Consider the following 16,506-nt stretch of genomic DNA (forward strand, 5'->3'; position numbering starts at 1 on the left):
ACAAATGATTAAAACCAATACTGTCCTCTGTAGGGGAAGGTTTTGTTGGGTAGTACTGAGGATCAGGGATGTCTGGTGTATTATTTGGTGAAAAATTATATGTATCCTCATCATCCTTAGGGTATTCTGTTTTAACATCCTCATCTAAAGGGCATGTATGTGGTTCTGGAACATCATCCCCCCACCCAAATCATACTCCTCATCGGTGTGGTGTGATGATGCAGGAGAGTGAATAGGAGAAGTTATAGGTTCTACATAGGGAGTAACAGGAGAGGAAGAAGGTGAAGGAGAGGAAGGGTGCATAGGAGAAGTTGCACAGTCCTTTTTGGCAGGGACCACAGGTGTAAGTGGTGTGTCTGCTGGTCTCTTCTTATAAGGGATTGCTTCCACATGACCAGTTTTTGGATTAATATGGACTTTTTTCTGTCAAGGATCTGGTTTAAACAGTTCTTCCTCTTCTATAATCTTCTTCGGCGTCGATTTTTTCGGAGCCGATAGAGGTTGTTCAGTACTTTTTGCCTTATGAAGAGTAGTTGAGTCCTTTGGCAATGTTTTCGGTGCCAAATGTTGTTTAGCCTTATCTGGGGTCTTTGGTACTGGTATTAGAGGTTTCGGCGTGGAGACAGATTTTACTGGGCCTGTGGCGCAGGAAACTGGCTTCCCCTCTTTGTTTTTTGAACCGGAAGGTTTCGGAGTCGAAGCTTTCGGGTTTGGTACAGTTTTTGTCTTTGGCGCCGATGGTACGGGTTCCGACGTGTCTTTGTCTTTGGGTGCCGAAGGATTTTTTATGTTCGGTGCCGACGAATCCTTCGGTGTCGAAGGATGTTTCGGTGCCAATGGAGGAGGTGTAACGGAAGATGTGGTCCGGAGGGGTAACGAGTAGGTAATACAGTGCGGTTTCACCGTGAAGGAACAATGTTTCCATAAGGTGATCCTGCCCCCTACCAGAGACCATGCAGTGCTAATAGGCACCACTACATAAGAAACGAAACAGTACAAACGTATGTATAACACGCATGTTTTAGAGTTAACAGCATTGAATGTTTTCTAATAACTTTACACACCCTAATTAGGGACTCATAGGAGTGGCGAATACAGGGCTGGTCCCTGTATGGTCCTGATGAAAAGCCTAGGGAGCTTGAAACATGTTGACCGCACACTGATTTAGCCCTGACTAAAGGTTAAATAGCAGTGTCACCCCCTTTTTAATATACCAATCTAGGAGCTAAATAAATTTGTTGAGGACCACTAGCACGGTATTTTTAAAATCACTCACATCCACTCTACCACTATCTCACTTACACCACACATAGTCTTTCACAAATAAAGTGCTCCTGCGTAGTTCGCTAGTCGCAGCACGCCCCTTTTCGTAGAGAACTGGGATGGCCCCAATGATGAAGCATGTCACCGTGGGGAAACCCCGGTGAGTGAGGGGACACTAGAAAGAAATTTTTCTTTCTTTTTGGTGGTTTGTGTTGTAATGTAGTTGTCGGTGTATAATGCAATGGTAAGCTTACATTGATATAGTTTTATTTGAAACACTATTGTAATGTCACCAGTAAATGTAATCACCATTTCACAGACTTCTTTTATTTTTAAAGAAATAATGTTCCTCGCACATTATTTCTGGCCACAAATTTGCAAGTCATTGCACATGGAAGGAAGGGGCCACAGATCCTTCACTTGAACAATGCTCAGCTCTCCATGTTATTTATTGGCCCAATTAACAACAGAAAAATATGGCCTCTGCAGGGGTGGGGTACTTTTTTAAATGGGATACATTTAAAGTGAAGTGTTAAGCCTTTTATATTCATTGCTTCATAAAATTAACATTTAAATTACTCCCATTATGTCATTAAAGTAAGGCATCATTTTACATGGATTTTTTTTTTTTTAAAATAAATCACCTATTGGAAGTTCTCCCTGAACACAAAAGGTAGCCAGGAACCTAATTTTACATTTATTCCATTATTTCAATAAGGTATTGTGAATAGACATATAAAATGATGCTCCTGGTTCCGGTGACCATCATACAAGCTAGGTCTCTGAATCCAGTACATTGGGTTCCTACTGTTTTTGCTAAGTTCATTTGGAGGCCGACCTAGCTTAGTTCATCCTCCTTCTCCGTCCACCCCTTCTATTTTTTGGAGGTGTAACTGGCACATGGTGTTTCTTCGGTGCCGAGGCACCGGAAGGCGTATTGTCTTTCCTCTGAGCCGGGCCCGAAGGCGGGGGGGTTAGAGGGTAAATGTCAGTCTCGACTGGGCCCCATGGGCGGAGTGCTGACCGTTGCCTTCTGTTTGGGTAATGTCTGTCATGCAGGGGTAGATGTACTCACGGGTTGTCGAGACGGGATCGAATCGTCCGAATCCTCTGTCCCCGATATTATTTGGAAATCAGGCGAGTCCTCCTCTGCGCCGAGTGGAGCCTCGTCCTCGGAGATATCTTCGATTGGATATTCGTCCTCGGAGACGTCTTCTTCGACGATCTCCTCTTCAAAGATGGCCTCCGGTGCTGGTGCTGATCTTCTCATTTCGTGTCGACGGGCCCTCCGATCTCGAATTGTTTTCTTCGATCGGAAGGAGGCACAGGTTGTATAGGTCGACTCGTCGTGTTCTGGCGAGAGACAGAGGTTGCAAACCTCGTGATGGTCGCTATGAGGGAATTTTGCTCGACATACCGGGCACCTCTTGAATGGAGTTCTTTCCATGAGGCGTAGGCCGCGCGGCGCCGATGGGCCTAACGGCCCGCGTCGACGCACCGGAATGTAGCTGGTGATGTTGAAAGTCTGTTTCGATGTCGAAAGAAGTTTGTTTGAAGTTTCTCGCTTCGAAAAAGCAGAAAAAGTCTTTTCCTAGCCAGAGCGGAAGCTTTCATCCGAACCCAGTGGCGGAAAAAACAATCTGAGGATGGAGTCGATGACCATGCGCAGTATTGTCCAAGGGAGGAGTCACCTATCTCGTGACTACAAAAGACTTCTTCCAAGAAGACAACAACAACCTACAATCATCCGAGCCCAACACCAGGTGGCGATCTATTGCTAAATGTAGGATCTGCAGCTCATATTCCTCGAACAAAGCAGTTTTTAGTACTAGACAAGTTTATTATTCTAACAAAATTATCAACTCTAACCCCCTGGAAGAGCTGTTTACCATTGTTAGAAAACTCTTTGATTTCTCCAGGAATGACCCTCATTCAGGGCTTTATTACGATGGCAGTGAACCACCACCGGCAGGCTGCTGGTGGCGGGTTCACAGCCATCGTAAGGCCTGTTTTCGCCTGCCAGACCAGGAAGGGGGTCGGAGTGCCTGGCGGACGGAAAGTCTGTCTGCCACGCGTCCGACAGAGGCCATCGTTACGATTGCCTGTTGGACTCGCCCGCACCCACAGAATGGTGGCGATGCCAAGCAGGCACTGCCCGCCAGATTTGGATGATAGATCCCCGCCAGCCTTTCCATGGCAGTTCCTCCACCATAGAAAGACTGGCGGGGATTGACTTTGGAGGCCTGTTGCCCTTCCCTCTTGTGCTGGGGCTGTTGGGTTTTGCACTGGGTGTGCACCTATGGAGCCCCCCTACATTTCCCTGCACCAGGTGGTAGGTACCGAGTGGTGCCTGCCACGTAGTGCAGCGAAAACCAAAACCTGAATTTTGAACATTGCGGCAGGTGCTGCTGCCAGCAGCACCCGCCGCAATGTTAAAACTACCTTTTGCGGCCGCCGTGTAATTTGAAGTGCGGGACCACCGCCATATAGGCAGACGGTCTCAATACCCAGGAAAATGGCGGACGGTCCGTCGCCATCGTAATCATGCCCTCAGTTATTTCGTGATCAACTGTATATATTGTTACTGGATGAGATGTCACGAATGGGGTTGATATTATGACAAAGAAAACTTCCCCAGGCTGCTATGGACACAGAAATACATTTAAAAAAACTCTAATCTTTAGAACTTATGTCAAGAAATTATTTCCTCACTGTTCTAGCCACATTAATGTCTAGCTGTGTGTTGGGCCTTTGTCCTCATAAAACTTCAGACAATTGGCTGATATAACCACTGAGCCCCTTCTCACACTCTTAAGTACCTCTTTACAGTGAGGAACTGCCCCAACCCAGTTTGAGGAGGCAATAATGGACCCAACCATGCGGCTCATACAAATTATTTACAACTTTTCTACTCACCACTTATGCTAAAATTATTGAAAACATGTGGCCAAATCCATTTAAAATCACCTGCAGAAGATCAGTCGGCTTGACTGTTTTCAAGTCAGGTATTGGCCAGCCCATGGCACCAAATCTGTGCTCTTGTTAATATTCAGTGCTCTGATACTTCATATTTATCAGGGTCACATCAATGTGCTGATCCTCCTGCCCCTGGCAGTTGCCTTGTCTATCTCCCAGAAGAGGAACGGCAGCAGAAGATGGTTCAACCTGTAGTATACACTTTAAAGATTATCCGACTGAGTTGATCCGCCATTACAGGAAACAGAACAAATAATGCATCTGCTTCCTTATCTAATAATCTCTCTCTAAGGTGAATACAGGCAGCTCAATGATAATCTCAACTCAGAGAGGCAGATGGAGAGCAGAGGCAGGGAGCAATTATGGTACTCTTACAGAGAAGATGCCACTTTTAACTAACTGAACTGAGAAATATCAAGTTTACATTTGAGATTGACATTGTTAGTTTCAAGGGCATATCTATCCAAAAATAAATTGCTATCTAATGAAACCAAGAGTTGACATTTAGGAAATTGCCTTATGATAGGCAAGGCTAGTTAGAGATCCCTTTCTTATTTATAAAACAAACTAAGTCCAAAGTGCATCACAGGCTGCACAAGTTCATTCCCAAATAGCATCTATTTCTGAAATACAAAAAATCTACTCAATATATTGGGAATACAAGGATACACATCAGAAAATGCTCCTGGATTAAGAACCCCCTTTTGTACTCCCTTTTAAACACATGGGGGGGTCATTTTGAGTTTGGCACAGTTCATTGTAATGAAAATGCTACATCCGAAACAGTGGGAGCACCTGCATTAAAACTATAATGCCAAGCGACTACCATGTCACAGTGGGCGGTCACCATAGATTTTGTATTTTTTAAAACTACACCCTAAATTGAAAAACAAAATTGAAAAACAATCAATCAATGATGCTGTTTTTCAGGGAGTTTCCTCCCTGAAAGTGCAGGCCATATACTGCCTGGATTAGCCAAAGCTCACATGACAGTTTTAGACAGGAAGAATATGTGTTGCAAGGCCTCCCAAAAAATGGATAGGCCTTCCAATGCACAAACAGGGAGAGGATGTGGTGTAATTGCCAGAGCTGCTGACTCTGGAAGTGGGAACCAGGTTCGAGTCGTGGCGTCGGCTCAACATCCTATGATTCCTGGCAAATCTCTTAAAATCCCAGTGCCTAATAAATAAATAAATAAATGTGTCCTTCTGTAACATAACTGGTGCTCATGTAAAGCGATCCAATACCTTCGGGTTGAGTTCACGTTATAGAAAACTGCAAAAAAAAATCTGAAAACTGGTAGCACCTATGCAGATGGATCTTGAGGGTTATAGGCCCAGAAGTTCCCACATTTCTAAGCATTAAAGTGGAACTGTGAGTTTGGCAGGGCGGGTGCCCACTGATTTATAGAATGCCTCACACTCTGCCAAACTCCAAATGAGACCTCAAATCTTTGAAGATAAGAATCTCTCAATTCTTAGTAGCAAGGTGTTGATTGAATGGCTAATTTTCCCCTCTGGAAAACATATTTGTAAAATGTAAGTCAAAAGTAATGTTTTCTGTATTTACACAAAAAATATTTAAAATGTTTGCATTGCCAATAAAATATGTGCCTTGTGAATAGCAAAATTTGATACAGTGCTACATTTGGTGACTTCTGGTTGGGCCACCGACTAACTTTCACAATGAATGTTGTTGAACAGACATACCTGCTCCACCCGGCACAGTTTATCCACTGTCCCTTGGTAGTGCTTCATGCAGTCCTCGGCCAGGTGCAAGTGAGTCGAATACTGCGAAAGAACACAAAGAAAAAAACATGTCATATAGGATATGCTTCACAGCCTGCAGGCATTATGCTCATGGATCCATGCATCAATACAAATCAATCTGTATGAACAATCAAAATATGCAGAAATTTAGACTCCGGTTTCACCTTGTTCATTACAAGTGAAGCATTCTTTTTATTGGCCTGCTAATAGGCATTACCGAGCACATCATAATTATCAGGTCCAAAGAAACAGCACAACCAAGGCATTTGCAGATTTACAGATTCAACCGAGAATTACCCATTACCAGTGGAATCTCAGTGTTCCAACCAGAATACCTATCATCTCTGCACAGTGAGAGCTAGAAGTACAGTTAACTCTGGGGTGGGAACTTACTAGGTCTGGGATACTCAAAAAAGGTAATCTTTTCCTGGTGCACTAGAATGACTTTAATGCAGGATGAGTTGCATAGGTGATCTGGAGCAACCCAAGGAAAACTTTAGAAGGCTTTTATAAAGTTGAATTCTACCTATCTGATTGGATCCCTATCACATGTTGCCTCTGGCCTATAGAAATTTTCGTCAAATTAACATTGACTAAAACCCTGCAAGTTTGTCACAAGCATAGATTCCACATACACGAAGAGCGACAATAGAATCCTCAAATTCATCAACAAAAGTGTTGGGGCTGTTCCAATGATTTAGTATTGTGGTCACAAAGGACAACAAATATTGGCTAAAATTTGCTTCTATGGGGATAACGGCATATAAAGTTCAGACTGCTAGGTCATTAATGTTGGAGCTTTCATTGTAACCTCCATAGTCTGACAGTTATTCAACTACTCATTTTTCTTGCTTTACTTGGGACCTTAACAAAATCAGTAAATGTGCCTTTGTAAAATCTCTTAATAAGACACTTTAGAGTATCTATGTGCGTAAAACACTGCGCTGCAAAACCTCAGGTGGCAAGGTTGCGATAAACGTTCTTTCTTTGATACTTTATACTCTGATGCTTCTTTTAATTTAGCGAATTGTCCTTTAACAACCGTACAGCTTAATGAGGGTGAATTGTTCATGTGAAGGGTTTTTAACTTGTGACATAATAAATATAAGTGATAAATCAATGATGATGTGATACTCAAAGCAGCCCAAATGGATACTGAAGAATTATTACTAAAATAGTAAGTGAACAAATACTTTCATCTATAAAGTCAAATTATGAAATTAATCCGGGGCCTAACAGAGTATTATAGAGGATGCATGTTTGCTCCCTGCAATGTATGAAATGTTATTACGAAACATATCTTTAACAAAGTAATTTGTAAGATTTAAGAAGAGCATATACATTTTACTCATGATTAGGGCTTCCAGTTTTATGGTATTCATTTTGTTAACATTTCCATCTGTAAAGCTGGGTCTGGTGGCTCAGTTGACTACTGAGTCCACTGCAGGGGCCTTTGTTCGACCTCATGGTCACAGGTTCAAATGCTGGCGGGTCCACTTAGCATTTCATCCATCTGAGGTCGATAAAATGAGTACCATTGAGTTGGGTAACAATAAACATCTGTTATTCAGCGCCAGGATGCCCCGTCTGGGGTGAACGTGCGCTTTACAAATACATATGTTATGTTATGTTATTCATCCATATTTCTTTTTTGGCCATTTTGTTGGTATTTTCCAATATTTATTTTGTGTTTTGAGAATAAACAGAGATGTAAAATTGTATATTTTAGTATTTATTTAACTGATGAATATGCACTCAATCTTTGATACCTGTGATGTTTTAGCTAATTAAGCAGCCAAATATAACAAAACACTACACTCACAGGTAAATATTAGCATCATATACAAATAATTATTAACATATGCCTATATTTCAGGAAATTGTATGTTGTTTTTTTAACTCTCCGTGATGTCTATCTGCTCACCTGTTGGTCTAGAAATCATTAAGGGCAGCATACAGAGTCATTTACAAGAAGCTCAATTGTCTGTATTTTTCTGCCTTTAAAAATAAATACAGATAGCAAACACACTGTAGTCTGTCTGTATAAATCAGTAAAAATGGAGAACTGGGAGCCTTACTCATGATATCTTGTGTATTGTATTCCGGATACTTTCTGCTTTTTATGGCATCCATTTGATGTGATTTTTTCATACATCTTATGTTTATAAAATAAATAAGATTGCATTAGAAGTGTGGCTAATCTGGTTTCTATTATGCAAGATATTGTCTATTGATTCAGACTTTCACATTATGTGGGTAAATGTGTTCTACATTCCTGGACGTTTTCTCACAGAATATATTTAGGGGGTTTTATAATCTTAATAGCAAATTATTCGCTCTAATTCGACAGGTTGCAAGCAAAAGATAATTTGTTATTTTGATTTCTCAGATATATATATATATATATATATATATATATGTATATATTACCTACTGGCGATAGCCAGTAGGTATATATAGTTAGGATTTTTTCTCTATGGAACTTTTGAAAATTCTATGTCTAATAACTTTGGCGTTTGTGGACGGAATTGGCTGAAATTTTCAGGAAAATGGCACATTTTGTTTCTGAGCAGCCCCTGAAAATTTGGGGGGGGTCGTCAAGGGGGGGCCGAGAAAAAAGGGGGGTCCCAAAACGCGTTTTTCCCATTCATTTTTCCATAGGGCGGTTGGCCTCACTTTTAGCTCGAACGGCTGAATGGATTTGCACGAAACTTGGCAAAATTGTAGGGACTGTTAGCCCGATGTGCCTTTGCTAGGTCTCAATATATGTGCTTCAGTGGATTTTGAGAAATTAACGTTTAAAATAAGATATATATCTGTAACAGCGCTACGGGCAGCGCTCCGGTTCGCGTACTTTTCGCGTAACGGAACTTTGCGATGCGAAGCTGATTGGCTCTCCGGTGTCTGTCAACATTCTAAACAGTCCGGAGCGGCCGCCATCTTGTCTCTCGGTAGGATCGAGAGACAAGAGGAGGCCAAAACAAACGGGGAAATGAAGGAAAGGGGGCAAGGTAGACCCTTCTGACCCCCTAGGATTGATGAGGGGGATATTATAGAGCCACGCGGGGCCCAAAAAAAAAAAAAAAAAATCCGATTTTTTCGCCGTAGAGACGCGTCTTGGTACGCGAACCGGGCAGCTAACCGGGCAGCTAACCGGGAAGCTAACCGGCAGTGTAATGGGAGTCTGAGGAGTAGCTGATTGGCTGTCAACATTGTAAACAGTCCGGAGCGGCCGCCATCTTGTCTCTCTGCGGGATCGAGAGACAAGAGGTGGAAAAAAAAAAGGTGTAAATGAATGAAAGGGGTAAGGCAGACCCCTCTGAACCCCTAGGATTGATGAGGGGGCTATTAAAGTTCCCTGCGAGGCAAAAGAAAAAAAGATTGCGATTTTTCGCGGTAAAGGTGCTTCCTGGTACGTTAACCGGGCAGCTAACCGGCAGCGTAACAGGAGTCCGACATATTGTGTTTTTTGAACGTTTGTGATATGTGCACGTGTGGATTTTGTCTAATTAAGGTTAAAAAAATATATATATATCTTTAAGCGTGTTCTGGCGCGCTTACGTTTTGGGTTTGGTTTGCGCTGCAGAGACGATACGTCACGGTTATGCGATGCATCATGAGGCGTCTCACGGGCTACGTGATACGTCACTTAATAAAGAATATATTTTACAGCTATAGATATTAGCTTTTAAAAAACCAATGAAATTCACAGAAAAAAACCATAGGTTATAGACCATATATAGTTAGGAATTTGCATTTACAAAACCTTGAAAATTCAATGAAAAAACCATAGGTTATAGACCATATATAGTTAGGGATTAGCATTTAAAAAACCTTATTTTATTTGCACAAAACCATTGAAATTCCATATATAGTTAGTTGCACTAACTATATATCGCGGACCCGCAATCCACTGCTAATGATGTCACATATTACATCATTCATGACATGGTCAGTGACATCACTGATGACATCACTGATGACATCTCAAATGACATCACTGATGACATCACTGATGACATCTGAAATGACATCACTGATGACATCACTGACATCTCATTTGACATTACTGATTACATCACTGATGATATCATTTATGTGATAATACATCTTCAGACTCTAATATAACCTTAGATACACTCAGTGTAAACAGGCACTCACAGACTGTCACACATCCATGGAGTTACTCACACACCTAGTCAGTCATGCAAAGAATCAATCACATCTCCATTTCCTCAACTATACAGTTATACACACCTTACTTATTCAAACATATACTAACACATATTTACTCTCTTATACAATCCTTGATACAAGTTCACAATGATTCATACAGCCACTCTCACATTCACTGGCTCTTATGTTCAGTTATTTATATATGTCAACTCTCACATGGAGTGTGTTTTACATATGTACTTACTTTGACATGTAGCACTGAGATATCCATTCACTCACCAATATACTCATGCACACAGTCAACTGTCCATACAGCTGTTTCTACATGCACTTTTGAACCCATACACCTAGGGAATCAACTGCTCACACATCTATACACAGAGTTATACACCTCCCAGCCACCCACACACATACTCAGTCTCCCATACAAATACTTGGGCAACCATTCAATAACCCATATAGTTTCTGATATAGCTACTGATTTAAACATGCAGCAGTTTACAGAACAACATAAATAATGATTGCCAAATTAAGACACTTTAATCACTAACCCATGCACTCAGTGAGACACATTTAATCATTCTCTCATACAGTCAGTCATGCACCTACTAAATCCTTCATCCAGACACTTATACATCCACTCATTCTTCAATATGTAAGACATATTTTAACTTTACAGAAACATACAGTCACTGGGTGTTGTCATCAGTGATGTCATCAGTGATGTCATTTGAGATGTCATCAGTGATGTCATCAGTGATGTCACTGACCATGTCATGAATGATGTAATATGTGACATCATTAGCAGTGGATTGCGGGTTCGCGATATATAGTTAGTGCAACTAACTATATATGGAATTTCAATGGTTTTGTGCAAATAAAATAAGGTTTTTTAAATGCTAATCCCTAACTATATATGGTCTATAACCTATGGTTTTTTCATTGAATTTTCAAGGTTTTGTAAATGCAAATTCCTAACTATATATGGTCTATAACCTATGGTTTTTTCTGTGAATATATATATATATATATAATATATATATATATTGATATGGCAATTTGTCAGTGAGCAAGGGCACAGCCGGTGACCGAAACGCGTTTGACGAGGCTTTGCACCCTGCATGCACGAATAAATCTCATCATGTGAAACTATTTCAAGTCTGGCTGTGGCGTCATTTTGGTGTCCCGTTTTTCTTGTCTGCACGGAAAGTGCTTCTGAGACAGGTTGGAGTTTATATATACATATATATATATATATATATATATATATATATATATATATATATATATATATATATATATATATATATACATACATACATACATACATACATATATATATATATATCTTCCACCAAAGCATCCCAGCTTTCAGGGGCGCACTCCCAACAGGCTGCACCATCCGGTGATAAAACATGACACACTCGCACTGCTGCTCCCAGAATGTTTTCGCCGACCTGACGCGTTTCGAGGCGCACTGCCTTTTTCTCGAAGGTCATTAGCATATTGAGGCTCACAGGCGGTTCTCATTTCAGCATTTAATCACGCTAAGTGCGCGCAGTGCATTATAGGTTTTGTAGTCCTAGAGAACCATTGTAGTACCTATAGTAGGTCCTGTGAAGCATTTCAAAGTTTTAAAAGCATTCATTCACCCTCAGTGGGCTCCGGAACAGCAAGCGAGCTAATTAAGTCACAGTCTGTTGTGCCGTAGCAGGGTCTTGACCAGTTCCGACCCACGGCCTTCCTTACTCTTTTTGCACAATGTTGCTGCCCCTCACGGTAGGACTGACCGTGCACAAAATCTTCCGCCAAAGCATCCCAGCTTTCAGGGGTGCACTCCCAACAGGCTGCACCATCCGGTGATAAAACATGACACACTCGCACTGCTGCTCCCAGAATGTTTTCGCCGACCTGACGCGTTTCGAGGCGCACTGCCTCTTTCTCGAAGGTCATTAGCATATTGAGGCTCACAGGCGGTTCTCATTTCAGCATTTAATCACACTAAGTGCGCGCAGTGCATTATAGGTTTTGTAGTTCTAGAGAACCTGGGATGCTTTGGTGGAAGATATATATATATATATATATATACATACATATATATATATATATATATATATATATATATATATATATATATATACATTTATATATATATATATACATATATATATATATATATATATATATATATATATATATATATATATATATATATATATATATATATATATATATATATATATATATATATTACCTACTGGCGGTCGCCAGTAGGTATATATAGTTAGGATTTTTTCTCTATGGGATTTTTGAAAATTCTATGTCTAATAACTTTGGCGTTTGTGGACGGAATTGGCTGAAATTTTCAGGAAAATGGAACATTTTGTTTCTAAGCAGCCCCTGACAATTTGGGGGGGTTTCATCAAGGGGGGGCCGAAAAAAAAGGGGGGTCCCAAACGCGTTTTTCCCATGTTAATTTCCATAGGGCGGTTGGCCTCACTTTTAGCTCGAACGGCTGAATGGATTTGCACGAAACTTTGCAAAATTGTAGGGACTGTTAGCCCGATGTGCCTTTGCTAGGTCTCAATATATGTGCTCCAGTGGATTTTGAGTAATTTAGGTTCAAAAAAAGATATATATCTGGGCGGAGCCTAACCACACATCTGATCTGATTGGCTGTCAGCACTTCATCCAAGAAGTGTTGGCAGCCATCTTCGGACCAATATACATGATAGCACCTCATTAAAAAGCATTGTAGTTTATAGAGGGTTTTAGGACTTTAGTTACATTATAAATCATTTGTTGATGGTACCATACTCGTTTTAGGAATTGTGGTGGGTTCTAAGGTGATTTTACCATGTGAAAAAACCTTCTGCTGTGATATCATGAATATTGTTTGAAAGAAAACTAATATCTCATGATTTTCCAACAGTGGTTTGGAAGGGGATCTATAAGCTAAACTGAAAGCATATTTTCTGTAAATTCACATTATCTTTCTCAGTCATGTGAGAATGAAGTCTGACATTCTCAGTAAAACATGTACATCCAACAAGGACAGAGACTGTCAGTTGATTCCTTTGTGTTCTACTGCAGCCTCCTAGAGTGTTCTAAAGAACAACTAGAGCGCTAATAGTCCTACTTATTACAAAGGTATGGCACACCTGAAGCCATCTTGATTGGAATAAAGTGGTAACTCTTAAAACATTTAATTTAAAAAGAAACAACATGAGGGGGTATATTTTACCATAGGAAGTATGATTAGTGCTGCAGAATGAAAAATTAGGGAACATTTTGAGTGACTTCTCAAATCCTTTTCTATTTCATTAAAACATTCTGACATGCAGTCTCCCAAAATGGCCACCAGAGACAAAAGAGCCCAAATGTAGCCCAAATATCACCCAGATGTAGCCCAAGTATAGCCCAATGACAGAATGTCCCAGAGTGTTCTAAAGAACAACTAGAGCGCTAACAGTCCTACTTATTACAAAGGTATAGCACACCTGGAGCCATCGTGATGGGAATAAAGTGGTAACTCTTAAGACATTTAATTTAAAAAGGAACAAAATGAGGGGGTATATTATGCAATAGAAGGTATTATTAGTGCTGCAGAAAGAAAAATTAGGGCACATTTTGAGTGACTTTTCAAATCCTCTTCTATTTCATTAAATAATTCTGACATGCAGTCTCCCAAAATGGCCACCAGAGACAAAAGAGCCCAAATGTAGCCCAAATATCACCTAGATGTAGCCCAAGTATAGCCCAATGACAGAATGTCCCAGAGTGTTCTAAAGAACAACTAGAGCGCTAACAGTCCTACTTATTACAAAGGTATGGCACACCTGAAGCCATCTTGATTGGAATAAAGTGGTAACTCTTAAAACATTTAATTTAAAAAGGAACAAAATGAGGGGGTTTATTTTGCCATATGAATTATGATTAGTGCTGCAGAAAGAAAAATTAGGGCACATTTTGAGTGACTTCTCAAACCCTCTTCAATTTCATTAAAAAACTTCTGACATAGTCTCCCAAGATGGCCACCAGAGACAAAAGAGCCTAAATGTAGCCCAAATATCACCCAGATGTACCCCAAGTATAGCCCAATGACAGAATGTCCCAGAGTGTTCTAAAGAACAACTAGAGCGCTAACAGTCTTACTTATGACAAAAGTATGGCACACCAGAAGCCATCTTGATTGGAATGAAGTGGTAAGTCTGAAAACACTCAATTTAAAAAGGAACAACATGAGGTGGTTAATTTTGCCATAGAAAGTATGATTAGTGCTTCAGAAAGAAAAATTAGGGATCATTTTGAGTGACTTCTCAAATCCTCTTCTATTTCATTAAAAAAATTCTGACATGCAGACTGAAACATGCACTTTGAATACCAGCAGCAGACGTCCCTGGTGAGCAGTAGCATTACTACAGTGATCTAATGTGCAACTAGAGTGCTAACATTCAGAATTTATGGCAAATGTGTGACACATCTGAATGCCTTCTTGATGGAACCAAAGTAAACAAGCATTGAAAATGCAATAGATCTTGCCCTCGTTTAAGTTAAAGCCATTCTGTTTGTAATGAGGTGGCTTTTTAGCTTTGCTTTTATTAGTGTTTTTTCAACTTTCATGTAAATAACGCACCGTTTTCACCAAATCGACTTTGCCCAAGCACACCCTTCCCTTCGGCCAACAAATCCCAAAAATTTGGCACACCTGCCGATCCACTCTCCCTACAGCTCACCCAAGCCCCGTCCCTCTAGCGCAACTGGAACACCCCAAATTCACCTTCTCCATGCGCACCAAAAACTCCCATTGAATAACATGGCAATTCGCTACTCCGCACAAAAATTGCTCTTTAAAGCACTTCCACTGCTCCGATCCGCTTCAACCTTGGCTGAACACTAGTTCCAGCGATTCCCTAACATCTCACCAAAAATCAGCCCAATCCATCCACTGGAACGGGGACGAATTTCAACCCGAATACGCGCCCCCCGCAAACACAAAAAAAAGCCATAAAACGGCCAAATCTCGACCAAAAACCGCCAAAATCCCTCAAAACCTTGCCAACACCAATACGCACGAAACTGAACCAGCCCCTCAGCCCTAGGCTCCGGGAACCCTACTTAATTGACCCAAAAGCCCTAAAAAAGCAACATAATACACACGAAAACGCCCTAACAACCCTAAAATGCATATAAGTATATGTATGCATGCATTTATGTTTGTATTTATATAGATATACCGATTATATATGTTTATATATGTATGTATATATATATATTCACTGAAAAAACCATAGGCTATAGACCATATATAGTTAGGAATTAGCATTTAAAAAACCTTGAAAATTCACTGAAAAAACCATAGGTTATAGACCATATATAGTTAGGAATTAGCATTTACAAAACCTTGAAAATTCACTGAAAAAACCATAGGTTATAGACCATATATAGTTAGGAATTCGCATTTACAAAACCTTATTTTACTCACACAAAACCATTGAAATTCCATATATAGTTAGTTGCACTAACTATATATCGCGCACCCGCAATCCACTGCTGATGATGTCACATATTACATCATTCATGACATGGTCAGTGACATCACTGATGACATCACTGATGACATCTCAAATGACATCACTGATGACAACATCCAGTGACTGTATGTTTCTGTAAAGTTAAAATATGTCTTACATATTGAAGAATGAGTGGATGTATAAGTGTCTGGATGAAGGATTTAGTAGGTGCATGACTGACTGTATGAGTGAGTGATTAAATGTGTCTCACTGAGTGCATGGGTTAGTGACTAAACTGTCTTAATTTGTGCATCATTATGTCTGTTGTTCTGTAAACTGTTGCATGTGTTGATAAGTAGCTATATGAGTAACTATATGGGTTACTGATTGGTTGCCCAAGTATTTGTATGGGAGACTGAGTGTGTGTGTGGGTGGCTGGGAGGTGTATGACTCTGTGCATAGATGTGTGAGCAGTTGATTCACTAGATGTATGGTTTCAAAAGTGCATGTGGAAACAGCTGTATGGGCGGTTGACTGTGTGCATGAGTGTATTGGTGAGTGAATGGATATCTCAGTGCTACATGTCAAAGTAAGTACATATGTAAAACACAGTACATGTGAGAGTTGACATATATAAATAACTGTGCATAAGAGCCAGTGAATGTGTGAGTGGCTGTATGGATCATTGTGAACTTGTATCAGGGAATGTATAAGAGAGTAAATATGTGTTAGTATATGTTTGAATAAGTAAAGTTTGTATAACTGTATAGTTGAGGAAATGGAGGTGTGATTGATTCTTTGCATGACTG

At 40.3% G+C, this 16,506-nt stretch overlaps 1 protein-coding gene across 2 annotated transcripts in view; it reads right to left on the minus strand.

Moving 5' to 3' along the window:
- Positions 1–16,506, minus strand: part of STXBP1 (syntaxin binding protein 1) — a 273,418-nt gene that overhangs the window by 40,115 nt on the left and 216,797 nt on the right. For both annotated transcript variants that reach the window (XM_086921113.1, XM_086921114.1), the window contains exon 13: positions 5,949–6,029. In XM_086921113.1, coding sequence (XP_086777239.1) covers positions 5,949–6,029 — 81 coding nt within the window. The remainder of the gene's footprint in view (positions 1–5,948; positions 6,030–16,506) is intronic.

The sequence above is a fragment of the Lissotriton vulgaris genome, chromosome 5 (assembly GCF_964263255.1).
Source record: "Lissotriton vulgaris chromosome 5, aLisVul1.2, whole genome shotgun sequence".
NCBI classification, from domain to species: Eukaryota; Metazoa; Chordata; class Amphibia; order Caudata; family Salamandridae; genus Lissotriton; species Lissotriton vulgaris.